This window comes from Salvelinus namaycush, chromosome 31 (assembly GCF_016432855.1).
Source record: "Salvelinus namaycush isolate Seneca chromosome 31, SaNama_1.0, whole genome shotgun sequence".
Lineage (NCBI taxonomy): Eukaryota > Metazoa > Chordata > Actinopteri > Salmoniformes > Salmonidae > Salvelinus > Salvelinus namaycush.
In genome coordinates, this window is record NC_052337.1 from 15610161 (window position 1) to 15633276 (window position 23116).

General features: G+C 42.0%; 1 protein-coding gene across 1 annotated transcript in view; it reads right to left on the minus strand.

The window, feature by feature from the left end:
• Window positions 1-23116, minus strand: part of LOC120025750 (junction-mediating and -regulatory protein-like) — a 68613-nt gene that overhangs the window by 2355 nt on the left and 43142 nt on the right. Inside the window, exons 3-9 of the mRNA XM_038970362.1 lie at window positions 8568-8718; window positions 3787-3956; window positions 3048-3213; window positions 2637-2824; window positions 2394-2477; window positions 650-751; window positions 22-532 (exon numbers count right to left, since the gene is read on the minus strand). Of these exons, the coding sequence (XP_038826290.1) occupies window positions 22-532; window positions 650-751; window positions 2394-2477; window positions 2637-2824; window positions 3048-3213; window positions 3787-3956; window positions 8568-8718 (1372 nt within the window). The remainder of the gene's footprint in view (window positions 1-21; window positions 533-649; window positions 752-2393; window positions 2478-2636; window positions 2825-3047; window positions 3214-3786; window positions 3957-8567; window positions 8719-23116) is intronic.

The following is a 23116-nucleotide window of genomic DNA, read 5'->3' on the forward strand; positions in this document are numbered from 1 at the left end:
CAGTATGTTGTCATGTCTGACCTCTCCTCCATTGTGAGGAGTCCAGCATGGCTGTCTTCTTCAGTTTCTTTCTGGCTGTCTGCAGCTGACTGCTGTCAAAGAAACGTGGGGAGAAGGGAGCCAGGGGGAGAGGCTCTGAATCCGACCCAGCCTTGGACTGCCGGACTGGGCTAGTGGGGTGAGCCCACTCAACTCCCTCACTGGAGAGGTCATCTAAGGAGGGAACGGGTGGGGGAGGAGGAGGGGGAGGAGGTGGAGGGGCAGAGGAGGGGATCGCTGAGAGGGGAGGAAGAGAGGGGGCAGAGAGAGGCTCAGTGGCGCCCCCTAGCGGGGTTAGAGAGACACTCTGGTGACCACAGGCATCAGAGGGAGGAGCAGAGAGCTCAGGGAGGTCAACAGTGTCTGTTTGGACACTGGCAGCCAGGGTCTCAGGCCTCCCCGCGGGGGAGAGGGGAGAGGAGGTTTTCCTCCGAGAGTGGCCGTGGGACATACGCAGTCTGCTGGACTTCAGAGTCACCTGACCAGGGAAACGCTGCAACAGACAAAAAAACAAAAGTTACAACATGCGTCTAAACACAGCGTCAACCTAAGATGTACTCAACATGAGAGGTTTAGACTGTGTTATTCAGAAGTAACTGCGTCCTCTCACCTGTTTGAAGCTGCGTAGTCTGTCCAGAGTTCTCGACCTATCCATACTCATTCTGGCGTTACTCTTCTCCTCCTCTTCCTCTTCCTCCTGCTCCTCCCCTCGCTATGGAGAAACACAGACAGGATGAGGAACTATTCACCATCATTCCCATAACACTGAATCAACTAGAGGCATGGCCGATTAATTAGGGCCGATTTCAAGTTTTCATAACAATCGGTAATCTGCCTTTTTGGACACCGATTATGGACGATTACATTGCAATCCACGAGGAAACTGCGTGGCAGGCTGACCACCTGTTACGCGAGTGCAGCATCAAAATGACCTGTGGCTGCAAGGAGCCAAGGTAAGTTGCTAGTTAGCATTAAACTAGCTAACTATAAAAAACAATCAATCTTCACATAATCACTAGTTAACCACACATGGTTGATGCTATTACTAGGTTAACTAGCTTGTCCTGCTTTGCATATAATCAATGCGGTGCCTGTTAATTTATCATCGAATCACAGCCTACTTCAACTTCGCCAAACGGGTGATGATTTAACAAAAGCGCATTCGCGAAAAAAGCACAATCGTTGCACAAATGTACCAAACCATAAACATCAATGCCTTTCTAAAAATCAATAAACAGAAGTATATTTTTTTTTAAACCTGCATATTTAGTTAAAAGAAATTAATGTTAGCAGGCAATATTAACTAGGGAAATTGTGTCACTTCTCTTGCGTTCGGTGCAAGCAGAGTCAGGGTATATGCAGCAGTTTGGGCCGCCTGGCTCGTTGCGAACAGTGTGAAGACCATTTCTTCCTAACAAAGGCCGTAATTAATTTGCCAGAATTTTACATAATTATGACATAACATTGAAGGTTGCGCAACGTAACAGCAATATTTAGACTTAGGGTTGCCACCCGTTCGATAAAATATGGAACGGTTCCGTATTTCACTGAAAGAATAAACGTTTTGTTTTCGAAATAATAGTTTACGGATTTGACCATATTAAAAATGACCTAAGGATCGTATTTCTGTGTGTTTATTATAATTAAGTCTATGATTTGATATTTGATGGCGCAGTCTGACTGAGCGGTGATAGGCAGCAGCAGGCTCGTAAGCATTTATTCAAACAGCACTTTACTGCGTTTGCCAGCAGCTCTTAGCAATGCATGAAGCACAGCTCTGTTTATGACTTATCAATTTATCAAGCCTATCAACTCCCGAGATTAGGCTGGCAATACTAAAGTGCCTATAAGAACATCCAATAGTCAAAGGTGTATGAAATACAAATGGTATAGAGATAAATAGTCGACGCATCATAATTCCTTTAATAACTAAAACCTAAAACATCTTAACTGGGAATATTGAAGACTCATGTTAAAAGGAACCACCAGCTTTCATATGTTCTCATGTTCTGAGCAAGGAACTTAAACATTTGCTTTTTTACATGGCACATATTGCACTTTTACTTTCTTCTCCAACACTGTGTTTTTGCATTATTTAAAACAAATTGAACATGTTTCATTATTTATTTGAGACTAAATAGATTTTATTGATGTATTATATTAAGTTATAATAAAAGTGTTCATTCAGTATGTTGTAATTGTCATTATTACAAATATATATATAAAAATCGTCCGATTAATCGTTATTGGCTTTTTTTGGTCCTCCAATAATCGGTATTGGTATCGGCGTTGAAAAATCATAATCGGTCGACCTCTAGAATCAACACAAACACTAATGAAACATATCAGTGTACCTGTTGCAGTGCTTGATGGGTCTGGTCGTCCTTACTACCTTGGCGTTGCTGTATCTTCTGGTTGTGGTTGATGATACAGATCTCCTGGTTACAGATAAACAAGACATATTACAGCCAACACATTACAGGAGGATTGAAAGTATTGGTTTTACTTTTCTACATATTTTTGATTTCGAGGTAGGCTTTCATGGCTTTGATTTGTTAGTAAGTCCAGAGCTAAGCGTGTGATTGGTTGATTATTACCTTTTTGGTTTTAAGGTAGGCCTTCTTGGCGGTGATGCGTCCCCTGCGTGCCTCTAGCTGTCTGGTCTTCTGCTGCAGCTGGCTGAGCTTGTCTCTGAGGGGGGGAAGAGAGGCCGAGGGGTCCTCTACCCTCCGCATGGCATCAGGACTCTCATACGCATCATAGTACACTACCTCGTCCTGCCGCTCTGGGGAGGGAAGGGCGCAGAGAGGTACACTGTTAGATAACCTCACTAGTAGTGTTTCTACAGAGGCTTTGGAGCTGAGCAGTTAGAACAGGTCTAGTGGTTCATTAACAGTAACAGGTATAGATGTATAGTAGTCTGGGGAGGCTGGTGAGTTGGGCGTTGAGCAGCAGTTCCTAGTCTGAATGTTACTTAGAAGTAACAGGTATAAAGTGCATAGTATTACCAGTGATCTGTCTGCGGAGGCTGGTGAGCTGGGCGTTGAGCAGCAGTTCCTCACAGCGCAGCACCTCAGCCTGGATGTCATAGAGCTGCAGCTGGAGCTCATAGTACAGCGCCTCCATCTGGTCCAACCGCTGCATGGCATTCTCTCCCTCCTGCAGGCTCTGCATCTGAGACAGACAGACATAGATGGGCAGAAACACAGACAGAGAATCAGAGTATTGTGTACATCAGGGATGGACAACTTTGATGGGAGTGAGGGCCACAAGAAATCTGAACTCATCATGAAGGGCCGCAGTTGCTGGCGGGTCTGCGTACACACATGTGCATTTCGAAATTGCACCTTGGTTATTCTACTATTCTAACTGCAACAGAAATTTGAGACCCGGCTGAGTTTTTTTTGTTTTATTGATCTGAGGGCCTTCAGAAGGGGGGCCGCCGCCAGTTGCCCATCCCTGGTGTACCTGATGTGTGGTGAGATATCTGGTGTAAAATGGCTGCCGTGGCATCACCCAGGTAGGTGATACACATTGGTGGTGGATGAGGCATGATTCCCCAATACAATGTGCTTTGAGCATCTTGAAAAATGCTATATAGATTTATCAGTACTTCCCCTCTCAGGCCGTGTTTCCTCTGCTTCAGGCAGATCTCCTTGGCCCTCATCAGTTGACTATTTATTACTATAATAACAGTAGTAGTATAGTAATAGTATTAGTTGTAGTACTGTAATATAGGAGTAATACCTCCTCTTTCAGGCTGTGTTTTCTCTGCTCCAGGCAGATCTCCTTGGCCCTCATCAACTGCAGCGTTTCCTTGGAGACGGCGTACTGCAGACGCTCCATGCGGTCCACAGCTGCAGCCCACGTCGACTTGCCAAACTTCCTCTGGTCCACACGCATCCGCTCATACACCGCTGCAACACACACACCCACAGAACAATTACTGTAAAACTTCAATAGCTTGGGCGTTTATTTGCTTAAACAGAACACAACAGGCACGTATGTGTTATCATTTGCACACCATGTCACATTTATTTTGTCTTAGTATGCCTCTATATATATATTGTTTTTACAAGATATGTCCTTGACAGAATACCCCTCTGTGCATTTTAGTCAGTTCTTACTTTCACCACTAGAGGGCTATCTGCTGATTTCTAGGGGTCTGTACTGCCTAAGCTGGAGACAAAAACAAATGATTTACATGTTTGGGAATAGTTATAGACTTTGTAGTCAGTGTGGAGCCAGTGGATAGTTGGGTTATGGTTAGTTTGGGGATTCTGGGAGAGCAGTTTAAAGCCTGGAGATTATGGTCTGACTGAGGGGGTGATCTGCCATCTGGATAATTCATGGCTCTGGAGTTTGTCTGTACAGAGTTTGTGTGTGTTTATGTGTTTCTCTGTGTGTTTCTCTATAGGCGTGTTCACACTGCACCTTAGCCTGGGGCTAAGGGAGATTTTAGCCTGGGGCTAAGGGAGATTTTAGCCTGGGGCTAAGGGAGATTTTAGCCCAGGGATAAGGGAGTGTTCACACTAGAGGTCGACCGATTATGATTTTTCAACGCCGATACCGATACCAATTATTGGGGGCCCAAACAAAGACGATCCCGATTAACTTCTTATGGCTGCAGGGGCAGTATTGAGTAGCTTGGATGAAAGGTGCACAGAGGTGCCCAGAGTAAACGGCCTGCTCCTCAGTCATAGTTGCTAATATATGCATATTATTATTAGTATTGGATAGAAAACACTCTGAAGTTTATAAAACTGTTTGAATTATGTCTTTGAGTATAATAGAACTCATATGGCAGGCAAAAACCACTTCCTGTTTGGATTTGGCTGGTAGATTGGTAGATGGTAGATTTTCAACCAAGCTCCCATTGAAATTACAGCGAGATATGGATGAGTTTTCACTTCCTACGGCTTCCACTAGATGTCAACAGTCAATAGAACTTTGATGACTCTACTGTGAAGGGGGGCCAAAGGAGACTGGAATGAGTAACCACTGCCATGAGGTGACCATGCATTCACCACGCGCGTTCACGTGAGAGGCAGCTCTGTTCCATCGCTCATTTGAAGTCAATGTAATTATCCGGTTGGAACGTTATTCAAGATGTATGTTAACAACATCCTAAAGATTTATTCAATACATCGTTTGACATGTTTCTACTGACTGTTACGGAACTTTTGGACATTTCGTCACGTTTTAGTGAACGCGCTTTGTGACTTTGGAATTGTTTACCAAACGCGCTAACCAAAGTAGCTAATTGGACATAAATAACGGACATTATCAAACAAATCAAGCATTTATTGTGGACCTGTGATTCCTGGGAGTGCATTCTGATGAAGATCATCAAAGGTAAGGAAACATTTATCATGTATTTCTGGTTTCTGTTGACTCCAACAAGGCGGCTAATTTGACTCTTGTTCTGAGCTACATTTATGATGAGTATTTCTGTTGAAACGATGTGGCTATGCACTATCACTGGATGTTTTTGGAACTAGTGAATGTAACGCGCTAATGTAAACTCAGAATTCTAAATATAAATATGAACTTTATCAAACAAAACATGCATGTATTGTGTAACATGCAGTCCTATGAGTGTCATCTGATGAAGATCATCAAAGGTTAGTGATTAATTTTAGCTATATTTCTGCTTTTTGTGACTGCTATCTTTCACTGGAAAAATGGCTGTGTTTATTGTGGTTTGGTGTGACCTAACATAATCGTTTGTAGTGCTTTCGCTGAAAAGCCTATTTGAAATCGGACACTTTGGTGGGATTAACAACAAGATTACCTTTAAAATGGTATAAAACACATTTATGTCTGAGGAATTTTAATTATGAGATTTCTGTTGTTTTGAATTTGACGCCCTGCACTTTCACTGGCTGTTGTCATATCATCCCGTTACCGGGATTGCAGCCATAAGAAGTTTTAAATCGGCCGATTTTTTAAAATGTATTTGTAATAATGACAATTACAACAATACTGAATGAACACTTATTTTAACTTAATATAATACATCAATAAAATCAATTTAGCCTCAAATAAATAATGAAACATGTTCAATTTGGTTTAAATAATGCAAAAACAAAGTGTTGGAGAAGAAAGTAAAAGTGCAATATGTGCCATGTAAAAAAGCTAACGTTTAAGTTCCTTGCTCAGAACATGAGAACATATGAAAGCTGGTGGTTCCTTTTAACATGAGTCTTCAATATTCCCAAGTAAGAAGTTTTAGGTTGTAGTTATTATAGGACTATTTCTCTCTATACCATTTGTATTTCATTAACCTTTGACTATTGGATGTTCTTATAGCCACTTTAGTATTGCCAGTGTAACAGTATAGCTTCCGTCCCTCTCCTCGCTCCTACCTGGGCTCGAACCAGGAACACATCGACAACAGCCACCCTCGAAGCGGCGTTACCCATGCAAAGCAAGGGGAACAACCACTCCAAGTCTCAGAGCGAGTGACGTTTGAAACGCTATTAGCGCATACCCCGCTAACTAGCTAGCCATTTCACATCGGTTACACCAGCCTAATCTCGGGAGTTTATAGGCTTGAAGTCATAAACAGCGCAATGCTTGAAGCACAACGAAGAGCTGCTGGCAAAACGCACGAAAGTGCTGTTTGAATAAATGCTTACGAGCCTGCTGCTGCCTACCACCGTTCAGTCAGACTGCTCTATCAAATCATAGACTTAGTTATAACATAATAACACACAGAAATACGAGCCTTAGGTCATTAATATGGTCGAATCCGGAAACTATCATCTCGAAAACAAGAAGTTTATTCTTTCAGTGAAATACGGAACCGTTCCGTATTTTATCTAACGGGTGGCATCCATAAGTCTAAATATTCCTGTTACAGTGCACAACCTTCAATTTTATGTCATAATTATGTAAAATTCTGGCAAATTATGCAGCCCAAACTGTTGCATATACACTGACTCTGCGTGCAATGAATGCAAGAGAAGTGACACAATTTCACTTGGTTAATATTGCCTGCTAACCTGGATTTCTTTTAGCTAAATATAAAAGGTTTAAAAAATATATACTTCTGTGTATTGATTTTAAGAAAGGCATTGATGTTTATGGTTAGGTACACGTTGGAGCAACGATACGCACCGCATCGATTATATGCAACGCAGGACACGCTAGATAAACTAGTAATATCATCAACCATGTGTAGTTAACTAGTGATTATGATTGATTGAGTGATTGTTTTTTATAAGATAAGTTTAATGCTAGCTAGCAACTTACCTTGGCTTACTGCATTCGCGTAACAGGCAGGCTCCTCGTGAAGTGCAATGTAATCAGGTGGTTAGAGCGTTGGACTAGTTAACTGTAAGGTTGCAAGATTGAATCCCCCGAGCTGACAAGGTAAAAATCTGTCATTCTGCCCCTGAACGAGGCAGTTAACCCACCGTTCCTAGGCCGCCATTGAAAATAAGAATGTGTTCTTAACTGACTTGCCTAGTTAAATAAAGATTAAATAAAGGTGTAAAAAAATAAAAATAAAAAAATCAGCCAAATCGGTGTACAAAAATACCGATTTCCGATTGTTATGAAAACTTGAAATCGGCCCTAATTATCCGGTCGACCTCTAGTTCACACTTGCACATTCTAAAGTGGGCTAGCACCAACCTTAGCCCAGAACTAGCTGGTCCTGCTCCGGAGCAGGGTTAGTACCGACTTTTCGGGGTTAGTCCCAGAAACACAGCGCCAAAAAAGCATGTGTGAAACTGTGTCAAGAACAACACCTAGAATGATCACTGTCCAATCACAAAAGCGACACTCAATTTACATATGCTTGTGAGGCCTGTAATGCGTTCTGAAGGTTATTTTGATAAGTAAATTCATACTATTTAATCCTGAGGACAAAAACCAAAATACTTTAAATCAGTGAAAAAACAATGGTTGCTATGCCTAACAAAAATGGTTGCTATGCAGGCTGGCTAAGGTCTTCTCACTTAGCCAACTAAAGCTACAAACTCTACAGCTGGAAGGGCAGCAAACAATCCATTTTCCTCTGTTTTCATAGCTTTTCTATTGACATTTAATTGCATATATACATGATAATAATATTGTTGCATGATTTCGCCTGGATCAGAAAAGTTGACGTCTCGTTCATTCACTGCAATCTCTGTACAGGAGCGAGATAGAATTTCAAAAGTGAAACATTGTTTCCGATGTCAGACAGGCAGACAGCAAAGTTTATACAAAGCATCACTGTTGGAAATCAAATGCTAGAAGCAACAGGAAATATTGTGTTAATAAATTGCTTATAATATTGGTTGTGCGTCAGAGATGTTGGTCGCATGTTGTGTTTGTCAGTTAGCCCAGGGCTTGGGTATACAAGTGTGAATCCTTAGCCAGGGCTAAAGTTTAGCCCAGGGTTGACAAATACTTATGTGAACACAGGCTACGCTAACCCAGGCCAGTCTAGCCTGGAGCTAAGATATCCCGGGGCGAAGAACAATGCCAGTGTGAAAAGGCCTTATATGTGTGTGTGTGTGTGTGTGTGTGTGTACCTTTCTGAGCCCTGGCGGTGGTCTCAAAGAACTTGACGGTAAGGTCCTGTATGGAGAGAACGGCAGCGTGAGCCTTCCTCATCCACTCCTCATTCTCCCTCCTCAGCCCCTCCACACGACGAGGCCCCAGACGCTCCGTCTCCAAGGAGATCTGACCGAGGGGACACAGATCAATAGGGGTCACGCAAAGGTCAAATCAACATAAATCAATTACATTTTTATTAATATATTATCCCAGAGGGAAATATGGTGTGCCGGTCCAGCAGGATAAAATAAAGGGATTGGATTAATAAATGAAAGTCAAACTCTCGCACATTGATACATTGAGAAATTCAGACCTTACAAATAGTTATTAATTGAGGATTTAAAGTACCTCAATTCACCTGGCCTCATGTCAGTCTTTAACAGCAGGTTGTGCTGTGGTGTAGCAGTCAGGGACATGTGTTTACTGTACTACTAAACCCAGTGTCCTCCTTTGTTGTAACTTTTGATAACTGTAGGACGTTCTCTAAGGTTAAGACAATCTCATTTAATCAAACATACCGAGGCAACGACAATCAAGTGCTTAAGTGTTACTGACTTCTCAGGCTTAGTTCATTACTTGGAAGTGACTTGGGTAAGGTCTTTTACACTGTCTTTGTAGCTAGCTAACCAGCCCTGGATACGTCCTGGGAGTTAGTAAAACAGCTGATTATTGTTCTGTTCATTGTGTGTTTTATCTTTAACTTAAAGACCCTTGCTCCCTTCGGTCTCAACGTAGACTTTGATCTGAAGCCATTCTTGTGATTATTGTGACTTTGCCATTGTAATTGTTTGTAAGCTTGTGTAGTCTAAAATGAATCTATGATCGTATGCTATCCATTTGTTTTTTGTATGCTGTTCTTTGTATGGCATTTTAATATTTGAGAATTAACCAATGATATTAGGCCACTCTTGGCCATGATTACAGACACCTGTGTGTCTTTTGACACTATATAAACGAGTCATCCCGCAGTGTTTGTGATTATACCCTGATGAAGACAGCTTGGCTGTCGAAACGTTGGATATTACATTTTTGCATCTGAGCTCCTAGTGTGCGGCTCTCCTTTATTTTCAAGAGAGCAGCTGGAACATATTGTAGTTAGAGTAGCTGATTTCCTAAGAACAGCCCCCACACAGCCCACTGTTTTGCTCCTGTCTGGACCAGCCTTGATTTCAACGTCCACGGATGTAGATTTTTGGTCCGGTCCAGAACAAATCTGAATCCATCATAGACGTCTATGTTTGGTTCAGATTTGGTCCGGTCTGAACTAGCTTTGATTTGGCTCAAACAAACATATATGCTTGGTTCAGATTTGGTCCGGTCTTGATTTCAATGTCCAGAGTCGTCCGGTCCTACCGGCCTATATTTGGTCCAAACATAGACGTCTATAATTGGTTCAGATTTGGTCCGATCCAGACTGGCCTTGATTTGGCCCAAACATAGACATTTCACAAGTTTGGACAGCACAATACAGTAAAGAAAAGTTGAGTATAGCACAGTATAATGTACTGTATTGTACCCTATTTTACTCTAATGTACTCTACTGAACTAAACTGTACTCTACTGAATTAAACTGTCCTGCTGCTGATTGACTACAGCTCAGCGTTCAACACCATAGTGCCCACAAAGCTCATCACTAAGCTAAGGAACCTGGGACTAAACACCACCCTCTGCAACTTGATCCTGGACTTCCTGACGGGCCGTCCCCAGGTGGTAAGGGTAGGCAACAACACATCTGCCACGCTGATCCTCAACACCAGTTCCCCTCGGGGTGCGTGCTTAGTCCCTCCTGTACTCCCTTGTTCACCCACGACTGCGTGGCCAAGCACGATTCCAACACCATCATTAAGTTTGCTGACGACACAACAGTGGTAGGCCTGATCACCGACAACGATGAGACAGCCTATAGGGAGGAGGTCAGAGACCTGGCAGTGTGGTGCCAGGACAACAACCTCTCCCTCAATGTGAGCAAGACAAAGGAGCTGATCGTGGACTACAGGAAAAGGCGGGGCCGAACAGCCCCCATTAACATCGACGGGGCTGTAGTGGAGCAGGATGAGAGTTTCAAATTCCTTGGGGTCCAAATCACCAACGAACTAACATGGTCCAAGCACACCAAGACAGTTGTGAAGAGGGAACGACAACACCCTTTTCCCCTTAGGAGACTGAAAAGATTTGGCATGGGTCCTCAGATCCTCTAAAAGTTATACAGCTGCACCATCGAGAGCATCCTGACCGGTTGCATCACCACCTGGTATAGCAACTGCTCGGTATCTGACGGTAAGGCGCTACATAGGGTACCCTTACATCAGAGGCCAAGCTTCCTGACACCCAGGACCTATATACCAGGCGGTGTCAGAGGAAGGCCCAAAAAATTGTCAAAGACTCCAGTCACCCAAGTCATAGACTGTTCTCTCTGCTACCGCATGGAAAGCGGTACCGGAGTGACAAGTCTAGGTCCAAAAGGCTCCTTAACAGCATCTACCCCCAAGCCATAAGACTGCTGAACAATTAATCAAATGGCGACCCGGACTATTTACATTAACCCCCCCCCCTGCTTTTACACTGCTGCTACTCGCTGATCTTCATCTAAGTCACAACAATAGACAAACAGTGTGTTATTGTATGTTTTTTGTCTATATTGAATACATAATTTAAACATTCACAGTGTAGGTTGGGAAAAGTATGTGAACCCCTAGGCTAATGACTTCTCCAAAAGCTCATTGGAGTTAGGAGTCAGCTAACCTGGAGTCCAATCAATGAGACAAGATTGGAGATGTTGGTTAGAGCTGCCTTGCCTTATAAAAAACACTCACAAAATTTGAGTTTGCTATTCACAAGAAGCATTGCCTGATGTGAACCATGCCTCAAACAAAAGAGATCTCAGAAGACCTAAGAATAAGAATTGTTGACTTGCATAAAGCTGGAAAGGGTTACAAAAGTATCTCTAAAAGCCTTGATGTTCATCAGTCCACGGTAATACAAATTGTCTATAAATGGAGAAAGTTCAGCACTGTTGCTACTCTCCCTGGGAGTGGCAGTCTTGCAAAGATGACTGCAAGAGCACAGTGCAGAATGCTCAATGAGGTTAAGACGAATTCTAGAGTGTCATCTAAAGACTTACAGAAATCTCTGGAACATGCTAACATCTCTGTTGACGAGTCTACGATATGTAAAACACTATACAAGAATGGTGTTCATGGTAGGACACCACGGAAGAAGCCACTGCTGTCCAAAAACATATTGCTGGACATCTGAAGTTTGCAAAACTGCATCTGGATGTTCCACAGCGCTACTGGCAAAATATTCTGTGGACAGATGAAACTACAGTTGAGTTGTTTGGAAGGAAGATACAACCCTATGTGTGGAGAAAAAAAGGCACAGCACACCAACATCAAAACCTCATCCCAACAGTAAAGTATGGTGGAGGGAGCATCATTGTTTGGGGCTGCTTTGCTGCCTCAGGGCCTGGACAGCTTGCTATCGTCGACGGAAAAATGAATTCCCAAGTTTATCAAGACATTTTGCAGGGAAATGTTAGGCTATCTGTCTGCCAATTGAAGCTCAACAGAAGTTGGGTGATGCAACAGGACAACGACCCAAAACAAAGAAGTAAATAAACAACAGAATAGATTCAACAGAAGAAAATACGCCTTCTGGAGTGGTCCAGTCAGAGTCCTGACCTCAACCCGATTGAGATGCTGTGGTATGACCTCGAGAGAGAAGTTCACACCGGACATCCCAAGAAATTTGCTGAACTGAAACAGTTTTGTAAAGAGGAATGGTCCAAAATTCCTCCTGACTGTTGTGCAAGTCTGATCCGCAACTACAGAAAACGTTTGGTTGAGGTTATTGCTGCCAAAAGAGGGTCAACCAGTTAGAAAATCCAAAGGTCCACATACTTTTCCCACCCTGCATTGTGAATGTTTACACAGTGTGTTCAATACAGACATGAAAACGTATAACTGTTTGTGTGTTATTAGTTTAAGCAGACTGTGTTTGTACAGTTGGAATCAGAAGTTTCCATAAACACAGTCATTAAAACTCGTTTTTCAACCACTCCACACATTTATTGCTAACAAACGATAGTTTTGGCAAGTCGGTTAGGACATCTACTTTGTGTATGACACAAGTAATTTTTCCAACAATTGTTTACAGATTATTTCACTGATAATTCACTGTATCACAATTCCAGTGGGTCAGAAGTTTTCATACACTAAGTTGACTGTGCCTTTAAACAGCTTGGAAAATTCCAGAAAATGATGTCATGGCTTTAGAAGCTTCTGACAGGAGGATGTATTTGTGGATGTATTTCAATGCCTACCTTCAAACTCAGTGCCTCTTTGCTTGACATCATGGGGAAATAGAAAGAAATCAGCCAAGACCTCAGAAGAAACATTGTAGACTTCAACAAGTCTGGTTCATCCTCGGGAGCAATTTCCAAACGCCTGAAGGTACCACGTTCATCTGTACAAACAATAGTACGCAAGTATAAACACCATGGTACCACACAGCCGTCATACCGCTCAGGAAGGAGACGTGTTCTGTCTCCTAGAGATGAACGTACTTTGGTGCGAAAAGTGAAAATCAATCCCAGAACAACAGCAAAGGACCTTGTGAAGATGCTGGAGGAAACAGGTACAAAAGTATCTATATCCACAGTAAAACGAGTCCTATATCGACATAACCTGAAAGGCCACTCAGCAAGGAAGAAGCCACTGCTCCAAAACCGCGATAAAAAAGCCAGACTACGGTTTGCAACTGCACATGGGGACAAATATCGTACTTTTTGGAGAAATGTCCTCTGGTCTGATGAAACAAAAATAGAACTGTTGGCCATAATGACCACTGTTATGTTTGGAGGAAAAAGGGGTAGGCTTGCAAGCAAAAGAACACCATACCAACCGTGAAACACGGGGGTGGCAGCATAATGTTGTGGGGGTGCTTTGCTGCAGGAGGGACTTGTGCACTTCACAAAATAGATGGCATCATGAGGAAGGACAATTATGTGGATATATTGAAGCAACATCTTAAAGACATCAGTCAGGAAGTTAAAGCTTGGTCGCAAATGGGTCTTCCAAATGGACAATGACCTAAAGCATACTTCCAAAGTTGTTGCAAAATGGCTTAAGGACAACAAAGTCAAGGTATTGGAGTGGCCATCACAAAGCCCTGACCTCAATCCCATAGAAAAGTTGTGGGCAGAACTGAAAAAGCGTGTGCGAGCAAGGAGGCCTACAAACCTAACTCAGTTACACTAGCTCTGTCAGGAGGAATGGCCCAAAATTCACTTATTAAGGGAAGCTTGAGGAAGGCTACCCGAAACATTTGACCCAAGTTAAACAATTTAAAGGCAATGCTACCAAATACTAATTGAGTGTATGTAAACTTCTGACCCACTGGAATTGTGATACATTGAATTATAAGTGAAATAATCTGTCTGTAAACAATTGTTGGAAAAATGATGCACAAAGTAGATGTCCTAACCGACATGCCAAAACTTTAGTTTGTTAACAAGAAATTTGTGGAGTGGTTGAAAAACGAGTTTTAATGACTCCAACCTAAGTGCATGTAAACTTTCAACTTCAACTGTATATTATTGTGACCTAGATGAAGATCAGATCAAATGTTATGACCCATTTATGTAGAAATCCAGGTATTTCCAAAGGGTTCACATACTTTTTCTTGCCACTGTAATTCTACTGTGTTACTTTTGATTTGATTTGATTTAGTAAATATTTTCTTAACTCTATTTCTTCAACTGCACTGTTGTTTAAGTTCTTGTAAGTAAGCATTTCACAGTAAGGTCTACTACACCTGTTGTATTTGGAGAATGTGACGAATAAAATTGGATTTGATTTGGATGAGGTAGTCACCTGAAATGCATTTCAATTAACAGGTGTGCCTTGTTAAAAGTTAATTTGTGGAATTTCTTTCCTTCTTAATGCGTTTGAAACAATCAGTTGTGTTGTGACAAGGTAGGGTTGGTATACAGATGATAGCCCTATTCGGTAAAAGACCAAGTCCATATTATGGCAAGAACAGCTCAAACAAGCTGTCCATCATTAATTTAAGACATGAAGGTCAATCCGGAAAATGTCAAGAACTTTGAATGTTTCTTCAAGTGCAGTTGCAAAAACCATTAAGCGCTATGAGGAAACTGGCTCTCATGAGGACCGCCACAGGAAAGGAAGGCCCAGAGTTACCTCTGCTAAAGAGGATAAGTTCATTAGAGTTACCAGCCTCAGAAAGTGAAGCCCAAATAAACAGAGTTCAAGTACTAAACACATCTCAACATCAACTGTTCAGAGGAGACTGTGTGAATCAGGCCTTCATGGTCCAATTGCTGCAAAGAAATCACTACTAAAGGACAGCAATAAGAAGATACTTGCTTGGGCCAAGAAACTACGAGCAATGGACATTAGACCATTGGAAATCTGTCCATTGGTCTGATTTTGGTTCCAACCGTCGTGTCTTTGTGAGACGCAGAGTAGGTGAATGGATGATCTCTGCATGTGTGGTTCCCACCGTGAAGCATGGAGGAGGACGTGTGATGGTGTGGGGGTGCTTTGCTGGTGACACTGTGTGATTTATTTAGAATTCAAGGCACACTTAACCAGCATGGCTACCACAGCATTCTGCAGCGATACGCCATCCCATCTGGTTTGCGCTTAGTGGGACTACCATTTGTTTTTCACCAGGACAATAACCCATAACACAGCTCCAGGCTGTGTATGGGCTTTTTGACCAAGAAGGAGAGTGAGGGAGTACTGCATCAGATGCCCTGGCCTCCACAATGACTCGACCCCAACTTAATTGAGATGGTTTGGGATGAGTTGGATGGCAGAGTGAAGGAAAAGCAGCCAACAAATGCTCAGCATATGTGGGAACTCCTTCAAGACTGTTGGAAAAGCATTCCAGGTGAAGCTGGTTGAGAGAATGCCAGGAGTGTGCAAAGATGTCATCAAGGCAAAGGGTGGCTACTTCGAACAATCTCAAATATAAAATATATTTTGATTTGTTTAACACTTTTTTAGCTACTACATGATTCCATATATTATTTCATAGTTTTGATGTCTTCACTATTATTCTACAATGTAGAAAATGGTAAAAATAAAGAAAAACCCTTGAATGAGTAGGTGTGTCCAAACTTTTGACTGGTACTGTATGTGCAGTTGAAATTTAGCCATGGAATCAATGACCAAAAAATACATATTTTCAATTTCTGTAAATGATGTCTTCTTAATTCTTAACATTCATTCAGAACTGAAAACAAACTTAATTTCATCATCCTGAAAATACATGTTTTCAACATCCAGAAAATATGTATTTTCAACTTTCATTCAGAACTGAAACTGGAAAGACGTGTTTTCGACATAATTTTGCTTACTGGAAGACTACATACACTCACTCATATGTTAATATCTCAATGTAAAACAGATGTGTCTGTATGGGCGCTCTCTCTCTCTCACACACACACACGCCACATGCATGCATGCACGCAGGCAAGCACACACAGTAATCAACAGCACGCCACACGTGACCTGAGTGGTTTACATCAGCCAACAAACTGTATGCTGAGTGTGAGTGACAGAGGGAGAGAAAGACTTAGATAGAGGGGGGAGAGAGTAGATAGAGAGAGAGAGAGTGTGTGTGTTAGAGAGAGAAAAGGCAAGATAAAGGGAGAGTACTCAGTCAGTCCCACAAAATTAGACATGACCTTAGTGCTGAGGTATCCATTCTCCAATAGAGAGGGAATATTAGCCCTCTACAAAAACTAGAACATTTAGACTTTGACTAACATCTGGGCCACACATCCTGCTGTGGAACTATGGAAACACCATAACAATGGGGATGTCCATCTTAAAAGAAATAGGTCTACTGTAAACACTGGCTAGTCACTTCACTGCAGACTTTCTTTCCAAGGGCTATTGACCCCATGTAAAATACACAATTTCTACTCTGCCATTGTTCTCCGTTTCCCTGATTTTGTTGTTGACTGTTGTCCTTGTGTATGCCTAGGTGGGTTAGGCATGGTTCTGGTTAAATAAGGTGTTCTTGGAGTGAAAGAGCTAAAGACATGAATAGATGAAGTTATCGGGAAATCTAGAATAGAAGTATGAGAATGGAATAATGAGATGCGAATAGAATAGTGGACATGATGTCAGAGAGCCTTTATGTTGTTTTCTGTCCAGTCTGCCACCTGGTCCAGTAAGCCCCTCCCCCTCTCAGCCGTCACTTCCTCGTTGCTGTGTCACTGTGGTGTGGACCATGTGGTGTGGGTCTCATCTCAGACACGACACCCTATTTATCCATGACCTAATCCCACACCACTAAATTATACACACACACTGACACTGCCTCCAGTAATAGAACTACACTACAATATATCTCCATTCTTTTGCCCATCTTTCCACACGTCCTCTACAGCCCACTATGTAATCTGCAGCTTCAGACAGCTGGTGTCGAAGTGAATGAGGCAGAAATAGCAGCCAGGTCTGTTTCCAGGGCCATATGGCCACAGGCTGAGATAACTACAGACAGACCACAAAGATAACAACAGATAAACCAGTGTCACGGTGTCATGGTCCTTATCACAGATGCTTAAAACTGCCTTCTATCACTTTGGGAGTGGGGAACGTTAGCACAGACACAGAGTTTTATCATCCAGAATGTTAATGTTCTTCCTCCTACCTATGCTACATAGCCACCGGTCTGTAGGTTACAGAAGCTACATGACTTATTAATGCATGCCTTCTGACCCTGGCTGTAACAGAATACCCACGCTGCATCACTCCAACACGCGATATTGCCTTCCCACAATGCACCATTCATCCTATACCTGCTCTCCTTTGTCCTCGACACTCATTCACTTCATCCCTTCATTCATCAGATCCCTCATTCACTTGTTCCACTTGGCATGTTGACAGGGGCTAGGGTTCAGGGATGGGCAATTCTATTGCTGATAGACTGCAGCGTGTGCAGGCTTTTGTTCCAACCCAGCTCTAACACAGTGATCAAAATTGGCGATTTGAAAACCACGATTAGTTGATTACTTGAATTGTAGTTATTGCTGGGCTTGAACAAAAGCCTGCCTAACGATACCCATTATCAGTTCAGACCCGAGCATAAAATGAACTTTTTGGTCCACCAGCCACTGTGGCAGGTAGATAAAATAAAAATAAATCTACCAGACACTCAGATTTTCTACCGGCCCAAATATTTTTTGGAGCTACAATTACACCAACACAACAAAACAAAAACATGGATGAGTATGCTTTGTAATGTTTCTAAAACAATAAATGTATGACAAGTAAGAAGTAATAACCGGGGTTCATTATATTTGGCTTAGCACCTAAAACCCTCACAAACTTTTACAGATGCACAATTGAGAGCATCCTGTCGGGCTGTATCACTGCCTGGTACGGCAACTACACCGCCCGCAACCGCAGGGCTCTCCAGAGGGTGGTGCAGTCTGCCCAACGCATCACCAGGGGCAAACTACCTGCCCCCCAGGACACCTACAGGACCCGATGTCACGAGAAGTCCAAAAAGATCATAAAGGACAACAACCATCCAAGCCACTGCCTTTACACCCCACTATCATCCAGGAGGCAAGGTCAGTACAGGTGCATGAAAGCTGGGACCGAGAGACTGAAAAAAGGCTTCTATCTCAAGGCCATCAGACTGTTAAAAAGCCATCACTAGCTGTGCCTATATACATAGACTTGAAATCACTGGCCACTTTAAAAATGGAACATTAGTCACTTTAATGTTTACATATTTTGCATAACTCATCTCATATGTACAGTTGAAGTCAGAAGTTTACATACACCTTAGCCAAATACATTTAAACTCTGTTTTTCACAATTTCTGACATTTAATCCTAGTAAAAAATCCCTGTCTTAGGTCAGTTAGGATCACCACTTTATTTTAAGAACATGAAATGTCAGAATAATAGTAGAGAGAATGATTTATTTCAGATTTTATTTCTTTCATCACATTCCCAGTGGGTCAGAAGATTACATACACTCAATTAGTATTTGGTAGCACTGCCTTTAAAATTGTTTAACTTGGGTCAAACGTTTCGGGTAGCCTTCCTCAAGCTTCCCACAATAAGTTGGGTGAATTTTGGCCCATTCCTCCTGACAGAGCTTGAGTAACTGAGTCAGGTTTGTCGGCCTCCTTGCTCGCACACGTCTTTTCAGTTCTGCCCACAAATGTTCTATAGGATTGAGGTCAGGGCTTTGTGATGGCCACTCCAATACCTTGACTTTGTTGTCCTTAAGCCATTTTGTCACAACTTTGGAAGTATGCTTGGGGTCAATGTCCATTTGGAAGACCCATTTGCGACCAAGCTTTAACTTCCTGACTGATGTCTTGAGATGTTGCTTCAATATATCCACATAATTGTCCTTCCTCATGATGCCATTTATTTTGTGAAGTGCACAAGCCCCTCCTGCAGCAAAGCACGCCCACAACATTATGCTGCCACCCCGTGCTTCACGGTTGGGATGGTGTTCTTCGGGTTGCAAGCCTCCCCCTTTTTCCTCCAAACATAACGGCGGTCATTATGGCCAAACAGTTCTATTTTTATTTCATCAGAGCAGAGCACATTTCTCCAAAAAGTACAATCTTTGTCCCCATGTGCAGTTGCAAACCGTAGTCTGGCTTTTTTTAATGGCGGTTTTGGAGCATGGCTTCTTCCTTGCTGAGCGGACTTTCAGGTTATGTCGATATAGGACTCATTTTACTGTGGATATAGATACTTTTGTACCAGTTTCCTCCGGCATCTTCACAACATCCTTTGCTGTTGTTCTGGGATTGATTTTCACTTTTCGCTCCAAAGTACGTTCATCTCTAGGAGACAGAACACGTCTCCTTCCTGAGCGGTAGGACGGCTGTGTGGTCCCATGGTGTTTATACTTGTGCACTATTGTTTGTACAGATGAACGAGGTACCTTCAGGCATTTGGAAGTTGCTCCCAAGGATGAACCAGACTTGTGGAGGTCTACAATTGTTTTTCTGAGGTCTTGGTTGATTTCTTTTGATTTTCCCATGATGTCAAGCAAAGAGGCACTGAGTTTAAATGTAGGCCTTGAAATACATCCACAGGTACACCTCCAATTGACTCAAATTATGTCAATTAGCCTATCAGAAGCTTCTAAAGCCATGACATCATTTTATTTTTTCCCCCAAGCTGTTTAAAGGAACAGTCAACTTAGTGTATGTAAACGTCTGACCCACTGGAATTGTGATACAGTGAATTATAAGTTAAATAATCTGTCTGTAAACAATTTTTGGAAAAATGACTTGTGTCATGCACAAAGTAGGTGTCCTAACCGACTTGCCAAAACTGTAGTTTGTTTACAAGAAATTTGTGGAGTGGTTGATAAACACGTTTTAATGACTCCAACATAAGTGTATGTAAACTTCCGACTTCAACTGTATGTACTGTATTTTATCCTATTCTACTGTGTTTTAGTCTATGCCACTCTGACATTTCTCTCCAAATATGTATATAGTCTTAATTCCATTCCTTTACTTTAGACTTGTGTGTATTGTTGTGAAATTGTTAGATATTACTTGTTAGATATTACTGCACTGTTGGAGCTAGAAACACAAGCATTTTGCTACAGATGCGATAAAATCAGCTAAACACGTGTATGTGACAACTAAAATTAGATTTGTTTAATTACATTTTTTGTGACCTGAGTTTTTTAACCAAATTATCACAGATGAGACAAAATGTTCATCTGCCTCTTTAAGGGCTGGAGATTACCGTGGTAATGTGACTTGGGTCATGTTTGTGCTGTGAGATTGAGAGTGACTAGTAGCTGTGCTGTCTTCTCTTCCCTAGCAGTTGAAACTCAAACATAGAAAAACAACATAGCTTGTGAACAATGTAAATAGCCAAGAAACACAACAACAAAGTCTCACTTCAGTCGACTTTTGTTTCAAGTAAATTAGACCAACTTTTATGCCTGTGCGCAGGGCTTCTAAAAATGAATCTTCCACAACTCTTCACGCCAGGCAGTGTCGCAGCGCGATGTGGGATAGGCTATATAGGGTTCATAGGTCTTTGACTGTGTGATTAAGTTAGCCGCTATGAAACAACACATCAGAAATACTTTGAAAGCTGCTACTAGGGCATTTATTTTACTATAAATGTGATCATACTTGACTATTTTTCTCACAAATGCGAGTGAAATGTTCGCACTGTGGAGCCCTGACCACCCACCAATGTGGCTGGGGAAATAGACATCTTAACCGCCAATGCCAAAATCTACCCTCATTTGGAGGGTGGCGGCTACTCTTTTTAGGCCTTTGTTCAGACCATTGCAACTCCTCATCATAAGATAATGTGTCTGCTCGATTGTATTAATTCCCATCTGCAAAGCTTCAAACAGCTAAATATAACTCTTGGCCTTGTCATCCTCTTCCTTTCTAGAGGTGACAGGCTTTATTTACACCTTCGACTAGGACAATAGGCGTCAGCACAGACACTGTGTGTGTGTGTTCACACTCCCAGAGAAGGTAAGAGGAGGCTGTGACTTTAGCAGGTAGGCTATATCTCTCCCTTGGGACATTGATAGTAGTCTATTGAGACTGAGAGACTACCTAACCTACCCTCATCTCTACACATTACATTTCCCACCTCACATTACTTGCAACATTTACCAATTTGAACATCAAGCACAATGCAAAACACATGCAAATTACCCTACCCTCCCCTCTTTGTCCTCTCCCACCCATCTTTCCTCTCCCTCCCCCTGTTCTCGCTCTCTTCCTTCCTCTCAGTGATACACAGACTCCTCCTTTAATGAAACAGCCAGCTGTATACAGCAGGGCCGTTCAACTGACTCATCAGTCTGGGAGAAAACACAACATCCAACATCCTCCCAACCAAGAACTGACTGGCCCGTCTGGTATTGGGGTTCATTTGCATACAGCTTTGTTTCCAGCCGTTGGCTCGTTGGTTTCTCCTGAGGGCAACAGGTGGTTGGACTAAGGCTAAATCAGCATTAAAGCATCAAATAGTCCTTCTGGCTAACTATCCCAGACGGATCTACTTAGCTCATGATATAGCAGAGTTTAGGGATTTACTAATATTTTGTAATTGTCATCAGAAATAATGACTAGTGTGTGGAAACCTTAGACATTAACTAAGATGAACCAACAGTTCTGGATTTCTATGGTGGATAGAATATACAGTACTGCAGCTCCTCATATAAATCTAACGTTTTTAAAAATAACACAACATAAGCATATTGTAGGGGGGGTTTAACAATGGACTACCAGCAAGCCCACTAAGCACTTTCTCCTTTATTAGAGCCCAGTAGGCAGCAGGGTTTCCGGTAGGAAAATGTGACGCTGGACATTTGACCAGCTACATTTTAAATTTACCGGACATTTTAGAAATGTGATTAGGGCGTACACCCACAGCGCTCAGAATGACAGAAATCTATGGTAATATGGTAATTTAACTTAACAGAACAGGCATGTCGAGGATGCAACGATGTGCGGTCTTTCTTACCCAATTCTGATGTGCACTTTGAACATGTTAAAATAACTGTAAATAACATTTACTTTTCCTCGGCCAACAAGACGAGTAAGGAACAGCAAAATCACTAGCCTATGTCAATCTACTATATTAGAAAAGTGTAGGCTACCTAGTCTATTGGTCAGCTCTTTGAGAAAGACATGTCATATTCCAAACAGTTGTGGGACAATAGATCCCAAATTCAAACAAGCAGTAGGCCTAGGATACATTTAAAAAATATGTTAAAAAGCAACAGATCAGAACGTTTAGCTTAAAATGTTGATCAACTATAATTTCTTCACATTATAAGTGTAGCAATGCGCACAAGGCAGTAGGCTATGCGGGAATGTGATTTCCATAATACAATTAGCAGGAAAACACAGTTGTCAAAAAGGCACTATACATGCCAGCAGTTTCATGTGACAGAGATGAAAATATCCATTTAGAAAGTGAGAAAATCCTCTAGGCTACTTTGAAGCAAGGAAAGACATGCCTCATAATATGTATTAAAATGTTCAGATTTCAAACAATTAAGTGTATGTTTTCAAAATGCATATTACTGCCTCCAGCTTATTGCAAAGTGGTGTGTGATGCTGATGAAGCCTGCCTTCCATTGCCGTTTGATGCCGCCTTCAAAACAACTGGGAACTCAGAAATCTCCGACTTCTGACTTCAGTGCGTTCAAGACAATTGGGAACTGGGGGAAAAAACGAGCTCTGACTACAAACATTTATTTGAACAGTCACCCAACTCGGAATTCCAACTCGGGAACTCTCTTTCTAGAGCTCTGACTTTCCAACCTGAAGATCTCTGACGTCATGATTTCACATCGTATTTTTCAGAGTTCCCAGATGTCTTGAAAGCACCACAAGATGCTGTAGCAGCAGCTCTAGCAGCATCTGACAGATTTTCCACTTAAAGGCTCTGTATCTGTATGCTGTACGAGTGTGATAAAAAAGATACATAACAAATATACTGTACACG